The sequence below is a fragment of the Dreissena polymorpha genome, chromosome 2, assembly GCF_020536995.1.
Source record: "Dreissena polymorpha isolate Duluth1 chromosome 2, UMN_Dpol_1.0, whole genome shotgun sequence".
Classification (NCBI taxonomy): Eukaryota; Metazoa; Mollusca; class Bivalvia; order Myida; family Dreissenidae; genus Dreissena; species Dreissena polymorpha.
The window spans coordinates 81,833,183-81,859,389 of NC_068356.1; the positions used below are offsets into that span (position 1 = coordinate 81,833,183).

A 26,207-nucleotide genomic window follows, 5' to 3' on the forward strand; every position below is an offset into this window, starting at 1 on the left:
TAGTTACCATAATTATTGACGTAGGAACAAAATGAAATGACGTGCATAATCTCCATATTGCCATCTATCCATATTTTAAATTTCATGAAAAAAAATATGAAGAACTTTTAAAGTTATCACAGGATCCAGAAAAGTGTGACGGACAGACTGACAGACAGACTGACAGACAGACGGACAGACTGACAGAGCGCAAACCATAAGTCCCCACCATTTCACCGGTTGGGGACAATAGAATATATAGTATGTGTATATTTGGATTGCGTAAGGCGAGCGGGCGGTCGGTCGGGCGGCATTTAAACATGTGGTTTTCAGACCTTAACTTTCTTTACATTGATCAATCTTAACTTTGATATTGCGAGCTTGCGTGTCGACTGTTTTTGGGGTAAGTTGGATCAAGATCAAGGTCACAATTACTGAAGTTAGAAAAAGGGTTTACTCTTTTTAAATTCCGTTTTGATGCATACATTTCACTTTGATTTTTCTATGTAGTTAAGTCTAACTTACGATTGCGTTTCGGGTCTTTTGGGTTAAGTCAAGGGTAGTGTTACCAAACATAAAAAACTGACAAAAAATGGTTTGGGTATAGCTAGTGTGTGTAAAGACCTAGATTGGGATTGTATGTTTTGTCAGTCGGGTGAAAGTCAATGTTACTGTTTCAACAAAAGAAGAAATGTTTACGCTTAATACTTAAAGCTTTGATGGTGTTGATGTGTTATGTGTTGGTAGCTTACATTCGGACCCAACTGGAACAAACAAACAAGAAATAACTGCGATTATCTTTTCATCAAAAATGAATGCCTCAAAATACACCTGCGTTTTATTACAATGCAACGCACTTGAAATACATCAACTAGCACTTGGTTTGCCCCAACTCGAGGGCCTCTGTATTGGTAGTCTTTAACTGATAAGGTATTATGAAATGCTTCTACATTGGGGCACATGTACACAAGCTTTATCATAGATATTGACAGACATCGTTGAAACCTTCAACAAACCGGCAGTGCGATACAAAGTCTTCTTCATAGACAACAAACATGTTTACTTTTCTAATAGGTATGTTATTGTTTTCTAAATATGATACCATTGTACTCTTACAATTGAACTTTTATATTACTCTGCCTCAACGATGCCAATTTTTTTAACAAACTGATAGGTATGTCTGATTTTACCAGATCATTTTGTTGATAGACCTGATATATTCGTAGGTATATTGATATGGACGTACTTTTATAGTATTGTTTTTAATGAAGGAAAATTGTTCAAGATCTGCATCGATCCATCTTTGTCACAAATTAAGATTGCACAAAGAGTTGAGCTAAGAAGTTTTAATATAATGCTTGATGGAATTGCGCCTACAAAAAATTGCATTCGGAACCGTTAGATATTACTTCAATAACCAACGCTTGGCTGGAAATTATTTCTTAAGTGTAATGCTGTTGACTCTGCAACTGTGATTGTTTGTTTTGTCTTTTGTGGTTGTTGTTTCAAACCCTAATTTTCACGTTTATAATAAAACACTACCAGTAAATTGCAGTGGTTAACTTAATTGAAATATAAATATACGTGTATAATGAAAAGCGTAATTTTAACGATGCGACAGTGTGTCATTAATGTAAGAAATATCAAGAGCGAAGAGAAGCATAGGTTACGTTTGTGCTGTTGTTTTTTCTAACCACTGGTCACGTGACATTCTCATTCAGCTTCGCTGCTGGTGGTTGGATCACGCGCTCTACTGTTCCCTCTTAACAACGGGCAAGGTAAGAACGTGCAAACAATTGGTGTTTATGTCTAGACTATGGAGATGCGCTGTTTAAAATAGTTATTTGTACGTGTTATAGTGCACTTTGCTACAGTATATAACTTTTAGCAATGAATGTTACCCAGAGTAAACACCTTTTACTGTTAAGTCAAATGATTTTCCACATCCTCACATAAGATGTGAGGTCACTTTAGTCTGAATGACACTACATTAACCCGTGGATTAATGTGTGCCTCGTGCATATTAGCTCAAACAAATATTTAGATTGTGTCCTTAAAGATCATACATTCAAACTGTCATTAAATCCTTAGTGAAAGTGCGTACTGATGCACTGGAAGTTCTTAATACCAATTAAAGATGTATTATAATTTATTTATAATACTATGCATAATAGTGATTTGCGATGAATAAAGTGTATTATAGGAAACGTCAGCAGCTTATTAAGTAAGTATAAAAACAGTCAACTCTCCGCCATGTTTATTCGTTACTATTCGCTAAGAAAATACCATAAAGCAGAAAGTGTCGTCCCTGATTAGGCTGTGTGGACTGCACAGGCTTATCTGTTAAGACTCTGAACGCACATGCATTATTCTCAATGCTTGTAGAGCCCGAGCCCGAACTTCTGTTCGCCTGCCCCGCCCCGAACCCGCCCCAATACGGAAGTCTTAACTGCTCGTACAGCATGTTTAGTATGTAAGTATCATTCTGTAGGAAGGGTCAGTATGTCAATATTGTGCGTACACAATGTTCCATATGCACGTTTTATCTCGGACAGTATGATCATATGTATGTATCAGTGAGCGATTATTTTATATGCATATGCAGTACTAAGTATGCTCAGTATGTAAATATCTTAAGTGCATTATGCTAAGTATATAGAGAATAATAGGTTGGTGACGTGGATGGAGAATGGTTATCTGGCAAGTCGGAGGAATTAATACGGTGAGCCGAAGGCTATTATTCTATTTATCATGTCACATGTATTTCTTTTTATTTCATGCTTTTTTCACCGTTTATTTACACTGTAAAAGAGTTTAACTGGAGAGTTTCCCTGGAATAATGACGTCATTTCGCAAAAAATGACGTAATAGCACAGTAAAAAAGAGCGACTGACGGATATTCGAGGTCACGTAGTCAACTAGCCTAATAACGTTTGGGTTATTAGGTTACCTTGTTATCAGGCTGATTTAAAGGCATGTGACAGGATACGTTAGTATCGTATGTGCCGTTTGTTAAGTATGAAAGTATGTTATGTGTAGTATGATCAGTATGTAAGTATGTTATGTGTAGTATGTTCAGAATGTAAGTATCTTATGTGACGTTTGTTAAGTATGTAAGTATGTTATGTGAAATATAGTCAGTATGTACAAACATTTGCATCAAGATATATCATTATGTTACATGTTCTCCACGTGTCATTCTCTACCCAAGGACCTGCACAGCGAGATGTGACGGGCAGTTCCAGTTCGAAGACGGTCGCCACTCGCATACTGCAACCTGTGACCTCTTCGAGGGACAACCCATTAAGAGTTTCAACGACTGCGTCCGAATCGGTTTGTTTCTTCGTTAAGGCGTTTGTTTTGTTTTGGGGAAAAAAAACACTGCCATATGACGGTGGTCGGTAAGCTGAGCTGAGCTCAGTGGTTTGCTAATAAACAAATGATGATACATAATTAGCCTACTAGCATAATGAACAGTGTTATAATTAAGTGAGAAATACGTGGATAATTCCCGCAGACTTTGAACTATTTCATTGACAAATCGACGTAGTATCACAAACATTCTAAAGATAATATTATTACGCAACTTGTTTCCCCATTTTAGATGGATTTTACACGAATGCTCAATTGAAGGATTGTTTATGCAAGACAACAAACATTACGCATTCACACGGATGACTACTTCAGAAATGGCTTGCTTCATCCTCGCCATGATACGCTGATATATTTGATATATTGTCAGGATCGCATAAATGTTGGAGAATTTTCAATCTCATCGAGAGCCTTACTGCAAAATAGAAGAAATGAGCCGCGCTGTTAGAAAAAAAGGGTTTAATGCATGTGCGTAAAGTGTCGTCACAGATTAGCCGATGCAGTCCGCACAAGCTAATCAGGTGCGACACTTTCCGCTGTTATGTTATTTTTCGTTTTAAGAAGGTCTCCTCTTAGCAAAATTCTAGTTTAGGCAGAAAGTGTCGTCCCTGATTAGCATGTGCGGACTTCACAGACTAATCTGGGACGACACTTAACGCACATGCATTTAACCCTTTTTCATTGAGCACGGCTAAAATATTGTGTAGATTATACTTCAAACATGGACAATTGTTTCGAACAATAGTTGATCTAAAATTCTAAACATGTTTTATCCCAAGGGTATGTGTTAAAAATCTTAGTGATTACTTCGCAATATGGCGAAATGATTCATTCTTAATCTTCCAACCACGATGTATTTAATGTTATCAATTAAATCATATATCGCCGCCTAAAAAACTTAAAAGGGGTTATCTTAAAAGAGGGTAAGCCATTTCGTCCGTCTGCAAATTCTTTGTCCACGTACAGGTATTGTCTCGCCGACACTTCCGCCAACCACTTCCCGACCGACCAGCAGCGGAAACTGCGTCCGGTCGCTAACAGACTGCTTCAGCCTGCCTGCAGGTGACTATCCCTACTGCGAGAACTGCCGGATGTTCGCCACGTGCGCCGGAAGTGGTTTCTACGTGCGCAACTGCCCGGGCATCGCCGTTTTCAACTATTTGACGGATCGATGTGAGGATTATAGCACTACTGCATGCAGAAACTAGCTCGTTGTGTTAAAGCCTTGTGTGTGAATAAATAATTTTGATAGTATACTTTCTTCTTTTTATTGATCGAAGCTATTCTTTTCAAGTACTCTTCAACTGCATTTATAAAACTCCTTCCAAACTAAGATATTTCTTGTAGTCGGGTCTGATACTTAGCTTTTATTGTTTCGACCGTATCAACTACCATACCATAAAGTTATTGTATTTGGCATAAAAAATATATTTATTTATTTATTACTAAAAATATTATGAAAGTAACGTCCTTATCGACCAAACAATTAAACAAAACACGTTTTAACCGTGTATATTTATTAAGCGCCGTGTATTCATATTGTTTCACATAATAACGTTTGGCCTAATGGATCAATTGTAACAACGTGTTCACAATTGTACACAAAGTAAATGAAATAACAATAAACGAAATACAAAATATTTCCAAGTCAATTATTCTAAGATCTCATAGACCAGAAGTCTAAGGCCCAAAGCACGTGGAGGACCGGAACTGGCAGCTCTTGAGGTTGTCGTCCCACTTGAGGTACTGGGGACAGGGTCTCGTGTAGAAGCCGCTGACCGCGCACGTGGCGTATACGCTACAGCCAGCGCAGTTCTGGTAGTCCCCTTCCGGTTTACCGGAACAATCTGTCATGCTCGACATACAACCGGCTGAAGTAACAGTTTGATGTCGATAAATTGTATTATTTTCGTATACAAATATTTTTCTTACAAAAAAAATGTTTTATGTTATAAGTAGATTATTTCTATTTTTGTTAAATGTAACTATTTTTATTAATTTTATGAATGTTTGAACAATTCGGAGAAATTAAAATTTTGCACGGAAACATATATTATTATATTATTATTATTATTATTATTATTATTATTATTATTATTATTATTATGGTGCATTGATCAATATTCAAAACTTGTCGCGTTCACACCAATAAACAATACACATTTAATGTTGGAACAATATAATTATGCTAACCTGAAAATATGTTTCTGCTGTTGCTAACATAGCTCACGCCGGCTCGAGTGGCTATCGGTATGAAGACTAAAATAGAACAAAATCAACTGAAAATATGTACAATTTATGAAGTTCAAAATTAACAGTTAAAGGTAGTGCATATTTATCTGTCATTTGTAAGATCATTTCAATATGTTAATAAAAAGAGTGTGTATATATTTCATTGTTATGAAATAAATGTTATGGGTGATAACAAAACACAATATGATAAATTGCACAGTGGGGAATATTGACTGATACTTTTGTTTAGATGGTAATGAATAGTTCAAAGTGGAAGCATTTAATAATTTGGATGCGTTTGGCAGATCAACACGTTATGTTTTAATTATGCGCTTTTCGATTGCCTCTGATATTATCGCAAATGTACGGATTACGGATAGTGCCATCTGTAATCCCGCCCTTCTTTAATCAAGGGCGACACTAGACACACGAAGCGATACACGATATTTTTCGCGACAGTCGCGGCGACGTACGACAGTTTGCGCGACAGTCGCGGCGACACGATATATTTAACACGATGTATCGCCCTTGTGTAGGTAGCCCAAAAGGAGATATATTGTGTTAAATATATCGTGTGTCGCCGCGACTGTCGCGCAAACTGTCGCACGTCGCCGCGACTGTCGCGAAAAATATCGTGTATCGCTTCGTGTGTCTAGTGTCACCCTTGATGAAAGAAGGGCGAGATTATAGATGGCACTGTCCGTATTCCGTTCTACGGAAATGGAATACAAATATCCGTCTAGAGATCAAACGAACGCTGTGACGTCACACCTATATACATGTACAATGAACGCGTTTCAGAGTAACGATGTTTGTAGCAGAGGGACACAATATTTTTGATTGGTTGACGTACAAAAATAATGCTAAATTAATGTTGATTATTTCGTTTCTTACATGATTGGGCGATTTATTGTGTATTAAAATATAAACTATGTTAGAATAAACAATTGTTGATGATTATAACGCTACAGATCACTCACTGGTAGGTGGGGGAGCCAAGGTGGTGGTTGGCCCGGATGAGGCGGGACTTGTTGATAACGTCGTAGCTCGTGTAGGCGGGGTCGGGTTGGTCTTTATAACAACGGGCGGGGTGTTCACCGGTATCGTCCAGTCTTCATAGGGAAAGAGACAGTTTATGTATAGGACGTAATGAGTCAACTCAACATTATGTAACGTTATTTTCTGGAATAAAACAGTATCAATTAGCGATGGCTGTACGTGACAAAGAATTGTTTTCTTGTCACAATTAAAGATGCACTATTAATTATTTATTTTAAATAAGCTCCTTTTATGTATTTTGAAAATACTGAAGGCTATGGAACAATAATATCTGTTTGCGTACATCGGATAAAGATATGAACTTATTCACTTGAATGCTTGTTGTTTACTTAATCACTTGAAGTTGAATCCTTGTTGTTTACTTAATCACTTGAAGTTGAATGCGTGTTGTTAACTTAATCACTTGAGTGCTTGTTGTTTATTGGTACATACCAGTACATATAAATTTGACTCCAATTTGGTATATTTCTGTAACAATTTCAAATAACAACAAAGAAAATCATTGCACATAAAGCATGTACGTGAAGTGTCGTACCAGATAAGCCTGTGCGTGTCGCACATGCTAATCAGTGACAACGCCTGCAGCACAAACTTCCTTTAAATGAAACACACAATGAAAGCGGAACGTGTCGTCCCTGATTAGCCTGTGTGGATTGAACATGCTTATCTGGGATAACACTTTACGCAGATGCATGAAGTCCCGTGTTGCCAAAGCGAGGCTCATATTTATAGCCTACATTTGTCCTTCTCGCAGATGTAGTTGCGCTTGTTGTCGCAGTTGTCGTCGTTGAGCTCCCGGTTCCAGAACTCCCCGCAGTGCTCCCCGTAGCCTCCATTATCCGGCTGGCCTTTCTTCCAGGGACTGTAATCAAATTGGCGGACCATCAAGAGTTAAGTTCCCATTGCTTAACAATGAGTTGACAATTGTAATAAGATGCATTATTCCGTCCTTTTTCATGGGCGTGACTAAAGCTATGCGACCAAGAGTTCCATTCTTTCGACATGATCAAATTAACACAATTCTCAGTGGACTCCCTTGGATGACGGATTAGGGCAGAGTCATTATTGCATTTGAACCTCCAACACAGAAGGTTTAATGTCAGACAGCAATCATCAGAATTGCACGTTACTATTATTAATTATTACGGCGACATTCACCTAACGGCACTGGTGGCTTCTAAACAGGAAATGAGGTGAAATTTCTATTCAAAACTAGCGTCTTACGGCGCTTTATGCACGTACGTAAAGTTTCTTCATAGAATAGCCTGTGCAGTCCGCTTAGACTTATCAGGGACGACACTTCTCGCATTAACATGGGTTTCCGATAAGAAGAAATGTTTCTTTAAAAAAATGAAAGTGTCGTCACTTATAAGCCTTTGCGGGCTGCACAGGCTAATCTGGGACGACACTAAACGCACATGCACTAAAACTCGTTTTTCCAGAACGCTTACAGAACAGTGTCGTCATGAGCTGTTCCGTCCGTCCACTTGTAGTCCTTAGTGTCTTGTCGTGGGGTGTTGGTCAGACCCACCCACCACATGTCTGGCGAAAAGTGCGATATCTCCTGAAGTATGAAGTCCTGAAAACAAGTAGAATATTGTGTATGTAGTACATAATATAATCATGCATGAAACTGATTGCAAAAGAAAAGCGTTCAATGTACACAATCCATGTACACTTTTCGCTTTCATGGAATTTTTGTTTAAGGGAGGTCTCTTTTAAACAAAAATCAAGTTTAGGCGGAAAGTGTCGTCCCTGATTAGCCTGTGCGAACTTCACAGGCGAGTCTGGGATGACACTTACGCACAAGCAGTAAGCCCAGTTTTCCCATGGCTCATACCTTCTCGGGTATGCTGGTGATATCCACAAGGTGCCCCTGCAGCCGGAGACAGGCGGCCCGGGCCTCCCTCCAGGATCCGGTGGCGTTATGGGCAAAGAAATAGCAGTGATCAGTGCCCGGAAGTTCCTTCCAGCCGGGATCGCATTGACCGACGTCAGCTGAATAGAAATGGCATGAGTCTGGAGGTACTCATCATCATCATCATCATCATCATAATCATCATCATCATAATCATCATCATCATCAGCAGCAGCAGCAGAAGCATCGACTGCATCTGCATCATCTGAATCACCATCACCACCACAACCACCACCACCATCATCGTTTAAACAGCAAACTATTCAAACCTAAAGCACAAACATACCACCTCCCGTTACTTACTCGTTATCGCCTGACAGCCAATGAGATCGAACCTGAGGGCCACGTGATTGTACCAAGACTGCGGGTGGATGCGCACGAAGCGCGCAATGATGTTACAGTCAAACATGTTTTTCACCAGCGAGTCGTCATCGCTGTTGCCTGTGAAGATCTGCGTGAGAAATTAAATGAGTCTCGCATGGGAACACGGGGTAAAATGCATGTGCGTAAAGAGTCGTCCCAGATTAGCATATGCAGTCCGCACAGGCTAATCAGGGACGACAATTTCCGATTAAACAAGATTTTCGCTAATAGTGTACTTCGTTTAAACAAAAAGATACATAAAGCGGAAAGTGTCGTCCCTGACTAGCCTGTGCGGACTGCACAGCCTAATCTTTGACGACACTTTACGCACATGCTTTAAGTCCCGTTTTCTCAGAACGAGGCTAAAATACTATTGTTACGTAGGCTAAACCTTTGAAATAGGGCCAAGTGGGACAAATTCGTCCCGAGGCAAGACGATGATTAAGATGTCCATTTTGGGGAAATATTAAAACAACGAAATCCATACATTAAGAATGTGTTTCCACACTAATACATCAACAACTGGTTTCATCTATAAAACGACTCATAGTGTGTCGAGAAGTCATATCATTTCGATGCATCAGATGGGAATAAAAGGTTTAAATTAAGCGTCGGAAATATTTAACGAACTTATTTCAAATGCAAGGCGATATTGATAATGACAGTTAGTGTACCAATCATCACAATGCTTTTGTCTAAACTTGATGCAATACTACTGTACTTCATTCAGGAAAAAAGACAATATGCCCATCCTTTCATATATAAATAAAACAATACAAAGAATTATATAACTGGTTAATGGTGAGGCATGTTACGTCATTTTAGATATCTGTACATACATATGGTAAATTAAAGTTACAGCAACATTTTGTTTTGATAGTAAAACACGTGTATAAGCTATGGGAGCAAACAAAAACACCTTTATGTGTCTTCTAAGACCAGACATTGTGTTCTGTCGGAGAAAATTGTGAATTATAGCTTAACGACACTGAATTATGTATTGAAAAATTGTAATGTAAAATTTGAAAAGTATTTTTCGAATACATTTTTAAGATATATGTCATATGCTCCGAATATGAAGATCGGAATACACTCAAAAGATGAGTAAATACTTAAAAAACGTTTATAAAATCTTGGTACCTTAATCAGTATTGAAACAATTATACTAATTTTTAAGATGTGAAATGTATTTTCCTAATGTGAAAGCCAAAAATAAAGAAAACACTTACGTGGGCATGACAAAGTGTTTAATTTCAGTTAAAAGTGTATGTCAGGTACATCTATCAGTTATTAGTAATTTATGATAGTATATCATATAGCAGGTATACAACATTGCGTAAGTTATTTACACACGTATACACAAATATTAATATATAATTTTATACACACATAGTACGTATCATAGTAAAGTTATAAAAACGTATTTAATGTTTATACAACGTTGGAATTGTAGTTTTGTTCTTGTAATTATTTGTGTATTTTGGTGTTGTGTAACCTTTCAGATTAATGTTTATAACGATATTAGTATGCGAAATGTTTATACCCTTGCTTCACTAGGCGTGTTTCCGTTACACAATCGATTGTAAGTGAAATAGTGTTTTTGGTAACAATCGGATTAACAATCGTGGCAGTTTCAGCTGGAATGTATCATGGTAAGTGTGGTACAGTTTTACAAGCGTGACAACCTTATCCGAAAGCAAAACGTTAGGCTGACGCGCATGTGACTAGTAAAAGTTGACCAACTTAATGACTTATACGTTTCTTATTCAAGGAATTAAGCTATTACATGTGAGAGATGCGTATACTAATCATGTTATTGTTTTCGAATGCATAAAACAGTCGAAATGTGATGTATCGAAAAGTTCCTTAAAACCTAGGAAATCTGTTCATACTTAATTACTTCATGCAATGATGGTTATGTTTTCAGACTATTTCTGTGAAAACTAAGCTCTTGAGAACGTATATATAGGTGCACTTTGTTTAAAATATATCGATGAAAAATGATTTTGGTCCTAATTTCAAGACGCGGATGAAGATTGTGTGATATTGAAGGCAAAACCAATGGGCCCGTTTCATATAGCTCGCAAAAACGGATTTCTTACGAAAATCTTACGAACTGATTCTGAAACGGACCCAATAGCTCTGAACAATTGACAATAGCCAATAGATTGTTACCAGGTCGTTCTTGTTGCTGTCCTGGATGAACGTCCACGTGTTGCCGTCGTTGCTATAGGACACCTTGTAGCTAGTGGTCCGCTGTACGCAGCACAGGGTCAGCGGGTCCACGTGGCGGCCCTGGGTCACCACGCCCCGGATAAGGCTCGGTCTTAGTAGCTCCACCTGGAGGTTTTTGAGATATACGTTTAATGTAATGTTGTTCCAATATTCTAACAAGAAAGGTGCACACACCTCCTTTTGAAGCACACAATTAAAATGTGTTCCAGAAATTGTGAAAAAATCACATTGCAATAAAAGAACATTTCGTATCATGTTAAAATAGCTATATTGTTATTTAATTGTAAATATACATTGATTTTTTTCTGATGAGCGTAACCCCTCGTAGTTCGATTCCTGTGCATCAAAAATAAGACGGATACAGATGAGAGAATCTTAAACCGTTACCGATGTACCGCTAAATACTTACATGTAATTCAGACAAACAATTAATATTTATTCGCTAATAAAACGCATTCAACGCATTTTTATTGTACATCACAACCAAAAAAACCTACACACATTCTATCTGCGTTGCCATAGATGGGCATTCTACCTACAGTTACTCTTGGAATCTTCGGCTAAAAGATTTACACTTACTGTAGAGGTAAGATTCGTTCTTTTCTTACCAGTTTCGACCCCGAGTACTCAGCTCTGGTCCCCACCCTCCCAACTTACATGAGTCAGTGACTTGTTTGTAGTGCGCTACTGCTGTTATACGGACATAATCACCACAATTTACCATAAAGGCCATGATTACACAGCTTCAACAGAGCCATTGTCAGATGGTTAACAATAACAGGTGGCGGCGCCAGGATCCTGTGTGTTTATCTGTACTGTGTGACATTATTCATTTAGGCCGTTTGTTGGCGAACACATTGTTCTCTTAAATCACGTCCTGTCGGTCACACGTTACACACCTATTATTATTTACAACGTCCCACCTGTCTCGGGGAAACATGTGTCGAAGAATTTTGTAGTCATCACTATTGTTTCAGTTTTACAAGTAAATGCCAAAGGAAGTTTTGAATTAAATCGATACAGTGAACATTATTTGGTCTGTTTCTTGAGTAATAATTTGTAATAATAATATCCAATTACCGAGTCATCTTACTTAATATCAAATATATGAAACCAGACTTTTTTAAATCCATAATTGTGATCCAGGAAATACGTTTTATCACAATGTCCTATATATTTTGTATCCTTAAATTATTTACTCAAAGTGCCATCATTACCAATTTTGTAAAACGTCGTCTGACCAAAACCTTCTATGCGCGCGCTGACCTGAATGTACTGGTTCTGGTCATTCTGTCCGGCAGTCCACGCGCCTCTGTAGAACGTGCCGTTGCCATAGTCGTACGCCTGCGTGAACAGACGGGAGCGGTCGGGCCCGTTATTGTCCTGCGGCAGACCGGAGTTCCACGAGGAGCTGGCCGTCAAGTGGCTGTCGGGGACGCCGTGGGGACCGGAAACCAGGTACTCGTGACACGCCTGCGCACCTGGAAATATAGGCAGGTGTGCAAGGTGTCTAATATATAATGCCCAGCAAAATGTCATTTATGGCGTTATTTTGCAGTTCATATTTTAGGATACTCATGGTAGGTAAGCGTTTTCCAACAAAATGTAATTAAAGGGTGGTTTTGCAGTTCATAGTTTAAAACACACGTGACAGGGATGTGTGCCGACGGGCTTTCATACAGCGAGGAGTATGTGTGAAATATTTGAAGCTGATAAAGAAATGCTTGTTATACAATTTAACCGTATGTCAACACGCACATAGATAAAGATTTGTAATAAAAACTCCACTATGCTGTGAGTGTCATACGACAAGACTCGGTTAGTTATCTCTGACTCAAACGCTGTTTGGAGATTAAGGTAGTGCACCTCTAATGATTTCCCGCGATTTCTTCGAAGGTTGAAGAGCCTACTATTAGGTGCCGTAGCCTAGTGGTTAAGGCGATAGACTAGAAATCTTTTGGGATATTCCCGCGCAGGTTCGAATCCTGCCGACGACGTATACTTTTTTGCGGCGCGTTTTATTTATTTTCTAACGTGATTTGATTTAATATGGCATATAAGCTATATTTATTGTTAAATATGTTGCAATTTTTATGCACATTTTTCAATTATTAAAATTAAAACAACGTTATGGCGAAATTGGGTGATTTACTGTTGAAAATACGAACCATGCATGTTGCATTTTTATTTTTATTTCAAAAAGTAAACGGTAAATCTGTCTAGTTCTTGGTATTTTTGCTGTATATAGTGTTTCTATAAAAACTAAGTTTAAAATATGACTTAAATGATACTATTTTGAATTTTATGACACTTTGTTTTTAACCGACCCAATTTTTACTTGGATGAAATCACTTACATTTCATGGTGCTCTTCCATAGATAAAAATTTGTAAAAAATAAATGTCTGTAAAAGAATACTTATTTCATCTTGTTTAAACTTTAAACACCTTTACAGCATCTGTACACACCAACTGCATGCCCATATTTGGAAATTTGAATGAATTATGGAACTTTTATATACCCCAGGGGTGAAAATAAACTGGACAAAAGCCGAGCGTGGGGGTGGTTTTGAAAAAATCGGTATATTTTTTTTAAAAGCATGGAAAGCCTACCTACAAATTTGCATGTAGTTCAGTGAAATGATGCTGATTAAGAAAATAATTAATTAGATTATATTTGGATATGTGCCCATTAGAGGTGCACTACCTTAATGAACGAGCCGAGCATTTATTAAAAACGCTTGTACAAACGGGGTGGTGCCTGATATTACGATCCATGAACTCCGGATTTTCAATTTAAGCAGTTTTGATTGTTATATGAAAGTGATATCATATTGAGTATATGAAATATATCAATAAACATAAATAAAGTCAAACCTGCTGGAATGTTGGCCGGTGGTGTGAACGGTATATATGGCGGAAGCGTGGTCGTAGGGGCGATGGTGGTTGTAATAGTTGTTGGTGCAGTGGTTGTGCTTGTGGTTGTTGTTGGTGTGGTTGTAGATGTTGTAGTAGGCGTTGTGGTTGAAGTGGTTGTGCTCGTGGTTGTTGACGTGCTGGTTGTCGTCGGAGTGGTTGTACTGGTGGTTGTCGGAGTGGTTGTGCTCGTAGTTGTTGGGGTGGTTGTGCTGGTGGTTGTCGGGGTGGTTGTGCTGGTGGTTGTTGGGGTGGTTGTGCTGGTGGTTGTCGGGGTGGTTGTGCTGGTGGTTGTCGGAGTTGTTGTGCTAGTGGTGGTACTTGTCGTTGTTCTGGTTGTCGTCGTCGGGGTGGTTGTTGTTAAGGTGGTGGTAGGGGTGGTTGTATTGGCGGTTGTAGTAGCGGTGGTGGTTGTAGGAGTGGTGGTTGCTGTACTCGTAGTTGTTGAGATGGTTGTTGGCGGTGGCCCAAGTGGATGACAGTGGAATTTTATCTGAAAAAAAATCACTATAGAGTGCAGAGTATGCGTTTGTGGAAATCTCTTATAAAACGTTAAATTATTAAAGACTTCATACGCTTTTTTGCTACGTGTATTTGGTATGGTTTGTAATATATCGGGGGGGTGGGGGCGGGGCAATATTTGTTAAAATCGTGTAGGAGAAATTCAGTGAAAAATGAACACATCAATGCATCAGCAGTTAATTTGCTTTTTAAAAAGCATACTTCACAAACGATTCCACCGATAATTACCATGCTATGCATTTGATTAAAAGCATCAAAAGCATAGCTCTTAATAAGTGTGAAGATAAATATTATCGCACATATCGCTATTACATGCAGGAATGAACTATGAAAGCTTATGCGCTTCTGCGTTCTAGGTGTGTATTTTTCGGATTATCAATCGCACTTTAATTTTAGACGCAGGTAACTATGGTCAGTTAAAAAGCCGCGTCTTATACCCCGAAAAATACGGTATCCGACAAGCAAAGCAGCATAAATCGCACACTACTCACCTGTAGGTACTTCGTGACGGCCGGGCATGGATCCGGTATGTTGAGCCACGAGAGGCGGGCCTCGACGATACACTGGGACTGGTGGTCGCAGTACAGGCGCACCTGGGTGGCGGCGCCGGCGCCCCCGACGCACGGCAGATTTGGAAACGCCGTATTGTTGGCATTGCAGTAAGACTGGCTACGGCGGCCATAGAACACGTCGTCTATTATTATCTCGTCTCCGGGATTGCACTTTATCCGGTCAGTATTCGGGCTGCAAATCGTCGTCATGTTCATACCTGAAAAACATTGTCGCTGCAACCAGGGAACATTTGGCTGCAACACGGGAACATTGGGAAAATCCGGAGAAGCTTTTTGTGGGTTTTTTTTTTCAATAGAAATAAGTTTGCAACGACACGCATATCAATTCGCAGCGGGCATGCAACAAAAAATGCATGCACCCCATGCACAGTTTAACCATAAAAATAGTATGCGTAATACCTGTCCTATCAGTGCGACATGCAATGAATAAGGAAAACAAAAGTACCACAAATCAACGTTATCATAAAGAAAATGCCAATTCAAGTTAGGTAATTGTATTATAATCTTCAGAAAGACATGTCAGTAGTTGGTGCGTAATAAGTTAAATCAACAGCAATATATTTGGGCCGTGCTCTCTGAAAGGGGGGTTAAATGCATGTGCGTAAAGTGTCGTCCCAGATTAGCCTGTGCAGTCCGCATAGGCAAATCAGGGACGACTCTTTCCGCTTTTATTGTATTTTTCGTTTAAAGATAATATCTTCTAAGCAAAAATCCAGTTTAGGTGGAAGAGTCGTCCCTAATTAGCGACTTTAAGCACATACATTAAACCCATTTTCACAGATCACTGCCCATTTCAGTATATTATGTAATTTTTGTACATCCCATGTGCATCACGAAAACCCATTTTATTGTTTTATAAAGTTCGCAGTAAGACACGCCTTTTTATATTTCATTAAAGGGCGGGCATGCGAATGCTCATAAGCTAAAAACTGTATTTGATTGCTTCATATAATAGACAACAAGAAGAATCTTCGCATCGGTTAATATACTGCACACCAATTCAAGTCATTGTATCGCTGCATTTCACACAAAAACAAAGCAAGTAATTTGATTGCGTCTTATACTGCACAGCAAGACAAGTCATTTGATTGCGTCTGATACCGCACGGTAAGGCAAGTCATTTGATTGCATCTGATACCGCAAAGCAAGACAAGTCATTTGATTGCGTCTTATACTGAATGGAAAGGCAAGTCATTTGATTGCGTCTTATACTGTACGGCAAGGCAACTCATTAGATTGTGTCTTATACCGCACAGCAAGACAAGTCATTTGATTGCGTCTTATACCGCACGGCAAGGCAATTCATTTGATTTCGTCTTATACCGCAAAGCAAGACAAGTCATTTGATTGCGTCTTATACTGAATGACAAGGCAAGTCATTTGATTGCATCCTATACTGTACGGCAAGGCAAGTCATTTAATTGCGTCTTATACTGCACGGCATGACAAGTCATTATATTGCTTTAGATACTGCACAGCAAGACAAGTCATTGAAGTACTTCATATGCTGCAAAGCAAGACACGTTTTGTTCATATACTGCAATTTAAAACCAGTCAGTGTATAAATGCATTTTGTAAACTATAGAACTTTAACAAATGATCAGCAAATTATCAATTTAACTGTCAACGAATTGCGCAAGCTACAACTGCAATAAATGCGACTGGGAACCATGAACGAGTTCAAAAGCAGATCCACGAACGACTAGCAGAACAAAGCAAAGTCATATCGAATTTTAATAATTCAACGTTATTAAGTATTGATATTTCTTATTAAGAACAGTAAAAACATAATGCGTAGTTAAATCTGAAGCTGACCCCTTAAGCAGGAATAAAAAAATACCTGGTCCAGTACTGCCTGTAACTGAATAAAACGTATAACGCACATGAGTCAATACAGGACTCCATAATTGTAATACTGTGGCTGTTGCATATTTATGAAACGAAATAATAAGTTATGAATTTATTCTCTGTCCAAAAATGTTATATACTATAATTACTTGTCCAGCTCTCACATGTAAAATGTATTTAGAAACAGACAGGATAGTCGAACACTGTAAATATACACAGGCGGATAATTCCGACGAGATCGTCACAAATCTTTCATCTAAACACTGGTGAGTCCTTGAATTATTCAAACTATTACAGCCAACATGGCATGGATTTTCCAAAAAGGAAAGTTGATGCGTTTTATGAAATAACGCTGCATTAATATAAGTACTTTAATTGTAAAAACTAAGAAGCCATAAATTTCAAGAATTTATAGTATATATGCTATCCCGCGAAATATTGATGCTGAAAATAAATGAAACATACTACCACAGTGACCGATATTAACGTTGAAAATTCCAACGGATAACTATGAGCCTTGTTCTGAGAAAAACTGGGCTTAATGCATGTGCGTAAAGTGTCGTCCCAGATTAGCCTGTGCAGTCGGTAAGGAGGGACTTCTTTGAAACTAAAAATACCATAAAGACGGAAAGTGTCGTACCTGATTAGCCTGTGCGGACAGCACAGGCTTATCAGGGACGACACTTTACGCACATGCATTAAGCCCAGTTTTCTCAGAACACGTCTCACTATGATCGTGAGAAGTAACATTTTTGGGGCACGGGCTGCTTTGTTCTCATATCAAGCCGAATATATTTGCTACTTTTAAGTTGGCTACAGGTGAAACAAAATAAAACATTTCCGTGCGATATTATTCAAAACAGAGCCTCGTTATGCCCAACTGTGTAACTTCTTACATTCAATCATGTGCTATACCTGGGGGTAAATTGGGCTGAGTCACTTGTGGTGTCGGCGCGGGGGTGGTTGGTTGAGGTGTGGTTGGAGTTGTGGTTGTCTGCACTGTGGTTGTCATCATCACGGTGGTTGTTGGCGTTGTTGACGCAGTGGTTGTCGGGGTGGTTGCGGTTGTGGTCTGTTTTTAAGAGACATGAAATACAAATAAATATCGTTATCGTTTTATTTACACACCATAACTATGATTTTAAACAACGAGAACACTATTACGCATACGCACCGTGCTATTCATTGGCTGCGTCGTCAATGTGGTCGTCGTCGGAACGGCGCACATGTAGCTGACCTGCAGGTACTTGGGGACGCCCGTACAGGGGTCGGGACCTAGCTGCTGCCAGTCGTTCTGCACTAAGCACGTGGGCTGCCCCTCGCATAGCTTCTGTACGTATTGGAGCGCCGCCGGGCCGCCCTTACAGTTCGCGCCAACGACGCTCGTGTTGAACGGGTTGCACAGCGTTGATGGCGCCGGTGGAAGGCGGCCCCAGAGCACGTTCGTGATGTAGAGCACCTGGCCCGTAGGGCACGAGAAGGTGTGGTCCTTCATTTCGCAAATGGTTTCTTGTGCTGTTTAAAAATATAGCAAAATTTTGTTGCGTTTTGATGATTAATACATGTGCACGCGTATTTAATTAGATAAGTGACATTTTTATGTAATCATTTAAATTCATGTATATTCAAAAGTACTTAATAAATAACATACCTGATATTTCGTGTTTATCGAGTAGTCGCATTACATTAGTTTTTGTTTTTAAACAACTTTTGTACCAGATATAAATTCTAAAAAGAGTTTATAGGTATGTTTGCAGGTGTCGTGTGTGTTGTGTTGTTCTTTTTTAGTAAACAAAACAACAACATCACAAACATGTTCCAAACAACAAAGATAATATCATAAAATGATGATATCTTTTTAAATTATTATCATTAAATTCTTCAACAAATAAAATAAATTTAACCGAGTAGACCATTTTGATTCAAAAACAGATTTCAAAGCTATACAACAGAACTGTAATTGTTATTAAACACATACAGTTATTTGGAGCCAATGTTGTGGTCTTAAAGGTGCTAGCCGTAGCTGCCGTCGTCGTCGTTACAGGTGTCGTTGACGTCACTATCGGTCCACTGGCAGCGGTGGTAACCACCGAACCACCGACTGTTGAATTCACTACCGCCGTCGGTGTCGTCGGCGGTGGTGTGGTGGGGATGATGCACTGATAATCGACTTTGAGAAACTTGGGGTCGCCTGGACAAGGATCGCCGAGCACGTTGTAGTCATTGGTAACGGTGCACTTGGACTTGCCATTACACAGCTGCTTCACGTGGTCTAACGCCTGCGTCGTCTGCTGCTGGCAATTCAAGTTCATTCCCTGCTTGTTGTACGGGTTGCACGTGGAGACCGGAAGAGCGTTCGTGCGTCCATACAGCACGGCGACGATGTAGAGTTCCGTTCCTATCGTGCACGTCAGGTCTTCCGGCCCTGACGTCTCGCACGCTGTCTTACTCTGCGTCTGCTGTCCACGTGTGGAGTGCAGCGCCACCCCCAGGACTGAAATGTGAGACATCTTTTATTCTCAATTACTGTATGATCGGTGTATACAAATATATAGCAGTATACCCATTTGCGGTGCATTCCGGTTTTCGTATATTCAATATACCGCTACAGTCGAATTATGTTTCATTTAAAACATTGTTCCCGCCAATTGTTAATTGCTCGAAAATTGTAAATATATAGTCTTGCCATTACAAATGACAGAGAAATATTAACTACTAGTCAAGCGATTCCGGCATACAATACCCCCAATTTGAGTACGTAATTAACAAACTACAACATGTCAGTAATTCCAAAGTGTGTACCCATAACTAATCTCAACAAAATCAAATCCTAGTGTTCATTAGTTGTCGCCGTTCGAACAGTCATCAAATAGTAAAGCTGCTTTTGACTAGAAACGATGATAAAGATATTGTACAAGTAGTATATTTTTCACATTATTGTCATAAGGTAATCTCTATGAAATACGGTCTACATTCGTGGGCGTAAAGAGTTGTCCCAGATTAGCCTGTGCAGTCTACTGGTCACGTGAAGCAGGGTCGGCACTTTCCTAGTAGACTGGTGTTTCGTTTCGAAGAGAATCTCTTTAAACAAAAAAAATCCATAAAGACAGAAACAAATCTTAGATTGGACTTTTTGGACTGTACTGGAAAATCTGGGACGAAACTTAAGGCACATGCATTAAGCTCGGTTTTGTCAGAGACAGGCTTTTTAGTAGATCTATTTTCGAAATATGGGATCAAATATGCCGCATCTGGATTTGCGAAAAATATTGCTCTCAACAATAGTCCTTCGTCAAAATGTTAATTATATGTACTTGTTATTTTATATATAAATACACATTCATAAAGAAACTAATTACGGGTTGCCATATGTAATGTGCCTCGTTATTCAGAATATTACAGGATGGTTTACGTTATACAGATATGTAGTCACGTTATGTTGCATCACTTGAATTGATCATTTTAAAGATTCATTAATGGCTTTTGCCTGCATGTGTCAATGTATATAAGTAGTTTTTAGCTCATAAACTAAATATTGCATGACATTTATGCACACATATTTTTCATGACCTTTATGCGTTAAATGGTGGTGTACATTTCATAATACTTAATCACGCATCTATCGTGATACTCAGAAACAACAGTAGTTGAACATGACATGACTTTGGCGTTTAAAGCATTTAACTATGTTTAGATTAATCAGATACTTAATTTAGACACAATTTTAAATTAGAACAAAATCTGGTTCATGAATTGCCAAGGCAAATGTTGGGTTAGAAACCAATAAACAATGACTGAGGTGATATATGGAAAAATCGGGTCAGATCTCAGCCAAATATTTTTCTGACCGTTTTACCCAATTGAGGCAAAGTTTGCTCCATAGTTTGACAAACTCTCCACTTCAATCTCTGTACTATCGTGTCGAACGGGTCACAGCAAGGCAAGTATTGATCTAGATGTTACTCATCAATGCTCGAAGTTTGAACACGTTACTATGATAAACTACTCCTTTTCAACGGGTCGTCATTTAAAGTCAGTCTGAAGTTTACTGCATGTAAAGGCCAGGTTAAATTCTAACCAATGGCGATAATGTATTTTTTGTATTATAATAATAGACAAATTTCGACTTTACGGTATGAAAAGAAATATAGTCGATAAAGAAATAGCTTTTTTCAAAAAATGTTGATTTTCATTAAACATTTTTAACATTTCATAATGTGCACTTAGTTCAAAACTAAACGCGCGGGAAATATATGGCCAACACAGGGTTTCAATAATTTTAAAATAATTTAGCTCGCAAATACACGTCGCCGCAAATGTTTTAACAAACGTGTGTATTCATTTTAAGCTGTACTTTTACTGAAGGCAAAATATAAGAGATCTATTTATCATTCACTAATTTGTGAAGTGACATAATTTATATAACGTATTTCCTAAAATATTTCCAGTAAAACCCTTTTACACTAAAAAAATGTTGTTGTTTTTCAAACGGTGGAAACGCATAATAGAAATATAATATGTGTTTGTTCGGTAGATTGTCGATAACCACTTACGATAATATAATATAAATAGCTTCGAAAATAATGAAAGTATAAATTTCACTGAAATCTCTTGCATGAGACAAATGCCAAAATAATTATAATACCATGAATATTTATTTCATTATTATTCGTTATTCAATATATTTAGCTTTATTACTGTTGTTTTTTTGCGTTGTTATTATATCGTGCACTTGTTTGCAAATGAATGTTTTATGGATATAACGTCATTTTATTAGAATCTTATTCTTTGATTTGCATTAGTTGTTCGGAAACAAGCGTGGCTGTTATTTAGGGTTACATGTTGACGTATCTTACATCTACAATTGATTCTGGAAATACGTATATCGCACAGAAAGCGCGTGCAATAAAGAATCAATACAAACTTTACCCGACTTAACTAATGCTTTCCATATTCTGGAGAAAATGTATGACATATATATAAGGCAACCTGTTGGGTACATCAAAATGAAAATACCGGTGCTGTCTTTTGTATCACTTCCACACTTTAAAAAATATAATTATGTAAATAGAAGATGCTTCTAAACAAAGCCTATACTGACGTGTTTTATTGCAACAAGAAAGCGTCACATTTAATTTTTGTTAAACATGTAATTGGTTATAAACATATCATTTTTATATTGATAAGACAATTCTCTTCGATCAACGGTGTATATTTCTCCATTCGTTTCTTAAACTACCTTTGATCAACTGTGATTTTCGGGTGCCCAAAACGCAACACGTAAATGTAAAAATTTCATTTCAGCGAGTATACGCGTGAATTATATACATATTCTCTTTGATACTGAAAGTAAAGTTCTTTAAAAGCACGTGAACTTTAATGTTTTAATATTGCCTAAGCGTATATTTAACTTTATTTTCCATGTAAAGTAGTGAACATTAAATTCATCATATTGATACCAGTTCGATGCATTCACTGTCTCAGAGAACTGAATCATATGATAACAGAACTTAAAACATACATGTACAAAATAATATATCATAATGCCTTACCAAGACAAACTATTAAAGTCCCTGCCATTCTAACAATTGTTACGTAACCCTGTCGTGTCTTACGGGTGGAATCCTTTTCAGTCCTTAAGTATGAATATAGAGCGTTTTATATGATCACTAAATAGACTGGTCCCTTCATTTGATATGTCCACGCTTCCGCATATGATCTTATTGTTGGACCAGAATATGTGATTTTCGCAGCGATTTTGGGTAGTTTGCTATACTAGCGTTGTTGAGCAAAGCGCAATTTTAAAATGTCAAATAGATAAGGGCAAATACTTTTAATTTAATAACTCCAACCACAGCTAAAAAATGTGTCTATCTTAAATTACTCATTAAAAGACAACACATGCAATATTTTTGCAATGGTATATTATCACTCAAAATGTTGTTATAGAAAGCAGACCTCATATATTTTGCCCTTGTCGGATTTGAAAATATAACGATGTCACCATGGTAAATATTTTCAGATATTTATCTTCCGTGAATTGTATTCACTATGATCATTTTCATAATTGCATACATTTTATTTTCATCCTTTAAACACAAATGGAGCTTTGATTATCGTAAGTAATTGTTTTATTTGAGCGTCTACAAAATACCAGGCGACATTAAAACTTACGCTTAAACAGGACTTTCGGTTAAAAGAGACATCCTTTACACGAGCAGTTCTAAAGCGGAAAGTGAAGTCGATAATAAGCCTTTACGGCCTGCACAGGCTTAAATGCGACGAACACTTTAAGCACATGCGTTTTCGAAAAGCGCGACTCATATTGATAACTTATTCGACGTAAAACGGACACATCGCGTCACATAGGGTCGGGTAGCCAGTCTATCTGGTGGACACATCGCGTCACATAGGGTCGGGTAGCCAGTCTATCTGGTAGGCGAAGGGTTTTGTATGACTGGCCAAACAGCCCCATCGAGAACGTTACACAAACCACTCGACTGTCTATACCAACCCTTTAAAGAGGGGAGGGATTTGACATTAATGTTAAGGTGGAATGATAATAAAATGAGCCGTTGTCTGGAAAAACAAGGCTTAATGCATGTTCTTCAAGTGTCGTCCAGATTAGCCTGTGCAATCCGTACAAGCTTATCAGGGACGACACAATCCGTATTAATGGAATTTTTCATTTAAAGGAAGTCTATGCTCTCTTCTAGACAAAAAATCAGTCTAGGCGGACAGTGTCGTCCCTGGTTAGCCTGTGTGGACTGCATCGGCTCTCTGGGACTACACTTTACGCACATGCATGAAGCACAATTCTCCCAGAAAACGACTAAAATAGCCATTTCTGCGTCGATCTGCGTCGAGAAATCACAATTACTGTTAGTTAAGATGACCAAAATGACTAAAATTATATAAGTAGTCAATGATGTTGGTCATTAAACTGGAATGGTGTAAGTAGTTTGAGATTCCGACTTTCATCCTCTACATTTTACGACGTATTAATATTGATTCGATCATTCTTTGACCCTTCTTGAACTGTGAAATTGAAATTATATCATTTAAACTAGTCTGTCAGGTTTGTTCACAATCGTCGCACATCACAAGCACGTTCGCGTTTTGAGGTCATACATTACAAATACGGACATGTCCTAATGATTGAAGACAGTTTATAAACAAAATATTAAATTTTGATGTTCGTAAAAGATATTAACCAACATTGTCGTTTTTGTTGAGTTTTTAATGTAGCTTTACGGACGAAAATTCCATGATGTTGTTGTTCTACTGTTTGAAGTATCCTTGCACAACGTAACCGATACGCATCCAGGCAATATTGGTCATTTGCTTCCGAACGATTATTGAAGTTGGTATAATCTTATTTACTTGCATGTGTCGTATTGAGAACAACAGCAAACTCGTATTGATAGGGTTTTATCGTCCGTTGTTCCTATGTAGCCTATGTAGGGATGAATAGAGTAGCATGGCGGCTTTTAAAAGTTACTGTTTAAATTTCCTTTTAACGCACGTGTGTATTTATGTTGTACTTGTATCGGTCATATATCTGCATGTTAAAACGCCTTCAATAAACGTTTATTTTGCCTCAAGCTACAAACAACAGCTTTTTACATTTGTATAATATTAAAAGCTGCAAGCAAATAACAGGATTAACATATGAAGATATGTGCTTAAAACTGTTCCTTCTTCTGTCACAACTATCGCATTTTGCTCCATTCCGAAGGCTCTACGGTAGCAAAGAGCGATCGTGTCCGTCTCGAATGTGTGTTGCTCGAATCCCACAACCAATGAGCATGTTTAGATCACTCAGCTTCAGTTTATTCCAATTAAAATCGCGTTTATCAAGGTACGGCGATATTTGTTTGCGAGAATGAAATTATTTCGGAAGTTTGCGCGTGTTTATCAATCTCCGTAAAATTAAACGACTGAAAAAAAGTTATTAGCCTCTTGATGCAGGCTATGTATGCGCAAAGTTTGGACTGAAGATTCGTTGAAGTGGAATTTAAACAGCGTCCTGTTACTACGACGGAGCGCGTTTTGGCGAGTTTGCCCTGGTGTCGTCACGTATTTCTCAACCATTCTGCAATAATTTGTAATCTTCAACATCGGCTTGAACGGGTGCGACAAAGTGTTTTTATGTAATTCCAAATGCAACTCATAATAAAAACATATTCAAATGAAGGGTACGTTTCATACCTCTTGTCGATGAATAAATGGCAAAAAATCATTTTTAGGCATGATATGACCTTTGTCGAATGTAAATATATTAATAATTTATAAAATTGTGGATTGGTAAACATATTCATACATTGCAAGACAATGTTTTAAAAGACAAAATGCGCTATGATGTCATGTAGCTTAATATTATTTGTTGATTGTGTTAAACTACAAAAAGGGGGTTGGCTTAAAAATTGAACAACGTGCCTTTCAAGTCGATCAAATTAACATTTAACAGACGAAGTCGCATTATCATTGTTGGGGTATTTATCCAGTATTTCTTTCAAACATGAATTATAAGAAATATATGAAAAAAACAACATATAAAACGTATATTAAACGCTGCATTATGTTAATATGGCGATATCTGCAGAAATTGCACAAAACGTAGCGTCCGGGATGCATTTAGGCCTGCACTCTTAACACACGTCGACGGAGGCATGTGAAATACAGGAGGGTCAGATCAGGGTCGTGTAAGGGTGGGAAAGAGAGAACGAGAGTACATTTCAATCCAAAATTCAAGTCAAACAAAAAAGAAACAAGCTGAATTAATTGCACTGAGGATATGCGGTCAACATACCACAGCTGTCTATCTGTCTGTTCCTGGCGACGCTTTGCCTTATGTAGCGTTGGCAAAAATAATGCGATTGTTTTTTTTGGTACTTTTTGTATGATGGGCGGCAACAGTTTTGTTGCTAGTCATTTTTGGCGGGTTTGGTAATATGGCGGGTGGTTTCAGTGTTGGCAGTGATAATAGTATAGGTTAGAGCGCGTGTAATGTTTTAAGTTAATTATGTTGGTAAAAGTGGCATCAAGATTGCTGTCGATTACGTTGTTGGCGTAATTTAAGCGGCATCATGGTTTTGGTATTTATCTGTAGATTGTACTTGTGTTGGTCCTATTTTTTGTGGTGTTCATCACCGAACAGGGTGATAGTAATTTTAGTGGCCACGGTGTAATC

At 38.2% G+C, this 26,207-nt stretch overlaps 2 protein-coding genes across 3 annotated transcripts; one reads left to right on the top strand and one right to left on the bottom strand.

Annotated features, from left to right (window-relative positions):
• Window positions 1-942: 942 nt before the first annotated feature.
• On the top strand, window positions 943-4,605 carry LOC127867803 (uncharacterized). Its single transcript, XM_052409258.1, has 5 exons — window positions 943-1,053; window positions 1,701-1,757; window positions 2,365-2,452; window positions 3,191-3,312; window positions 4,318-4,605. Exons 1-5 carry the CDS (start codon window positions 1,035-1,037, stop codon window positions 4,557-4,559), a joined length of 528 nt encoding a protein of 175 aa, XP_052265218.1. The 5' UTR covers window positions 943-1,034; the 3' UTR covers window positions 4,560-4,605.
• Window positions 4,606-4,837: 232 nt separating this feature from the next.
• On the bottom strand, window positions 4,838-22,718 carry LOC127867802 (mucin-2-like). Of its 2 annotated transcripts, XM_052409256.1 has the most exons (16): window positions 22,567-22,718; window positions 18,993-19,508; window positions 18,189-18,529; window positions 17,930-18,086; window positions 17,007-17,027; window positions 15,086-15,363; window positions 14,034-14,565; window positions 12,425-12,639; window positions 11,099-11,263; window positions 8,864-9,011; window positions 8,483-8,640; window positions 8,094-8,221; window positions 7,380-7,504; window positions 6,564-6,695; window positions 5,545-5,610; window positions 4,838-5,222 (listed from the first exon to the last, which is right to left on the bottom strand). In XM_052409256.1, the coding sequence occupies exons 1-16, from the start codon at window positions 22,592-22,594 to the stop codon at window positions 5,032-5,034; spliced, it is 3,201 nt and encodes a 1,066-aa protein (XP_052265216.1). In that variant the 5' UTR covers window positions 22,595-22,718; the 3' UTR covers window positions 4,838-5,031. The 2 variants fall into 2 exon arrangements, with proteins under 2 accessions (XP_052265216.1, XP_052265217.1); XM_052409257.1 differs by lacking the exon at window positions 17,007-17,027.
• Between the last annotated feature and the right edge of the window lie 3,489 nt (window positions 22,719-26,207).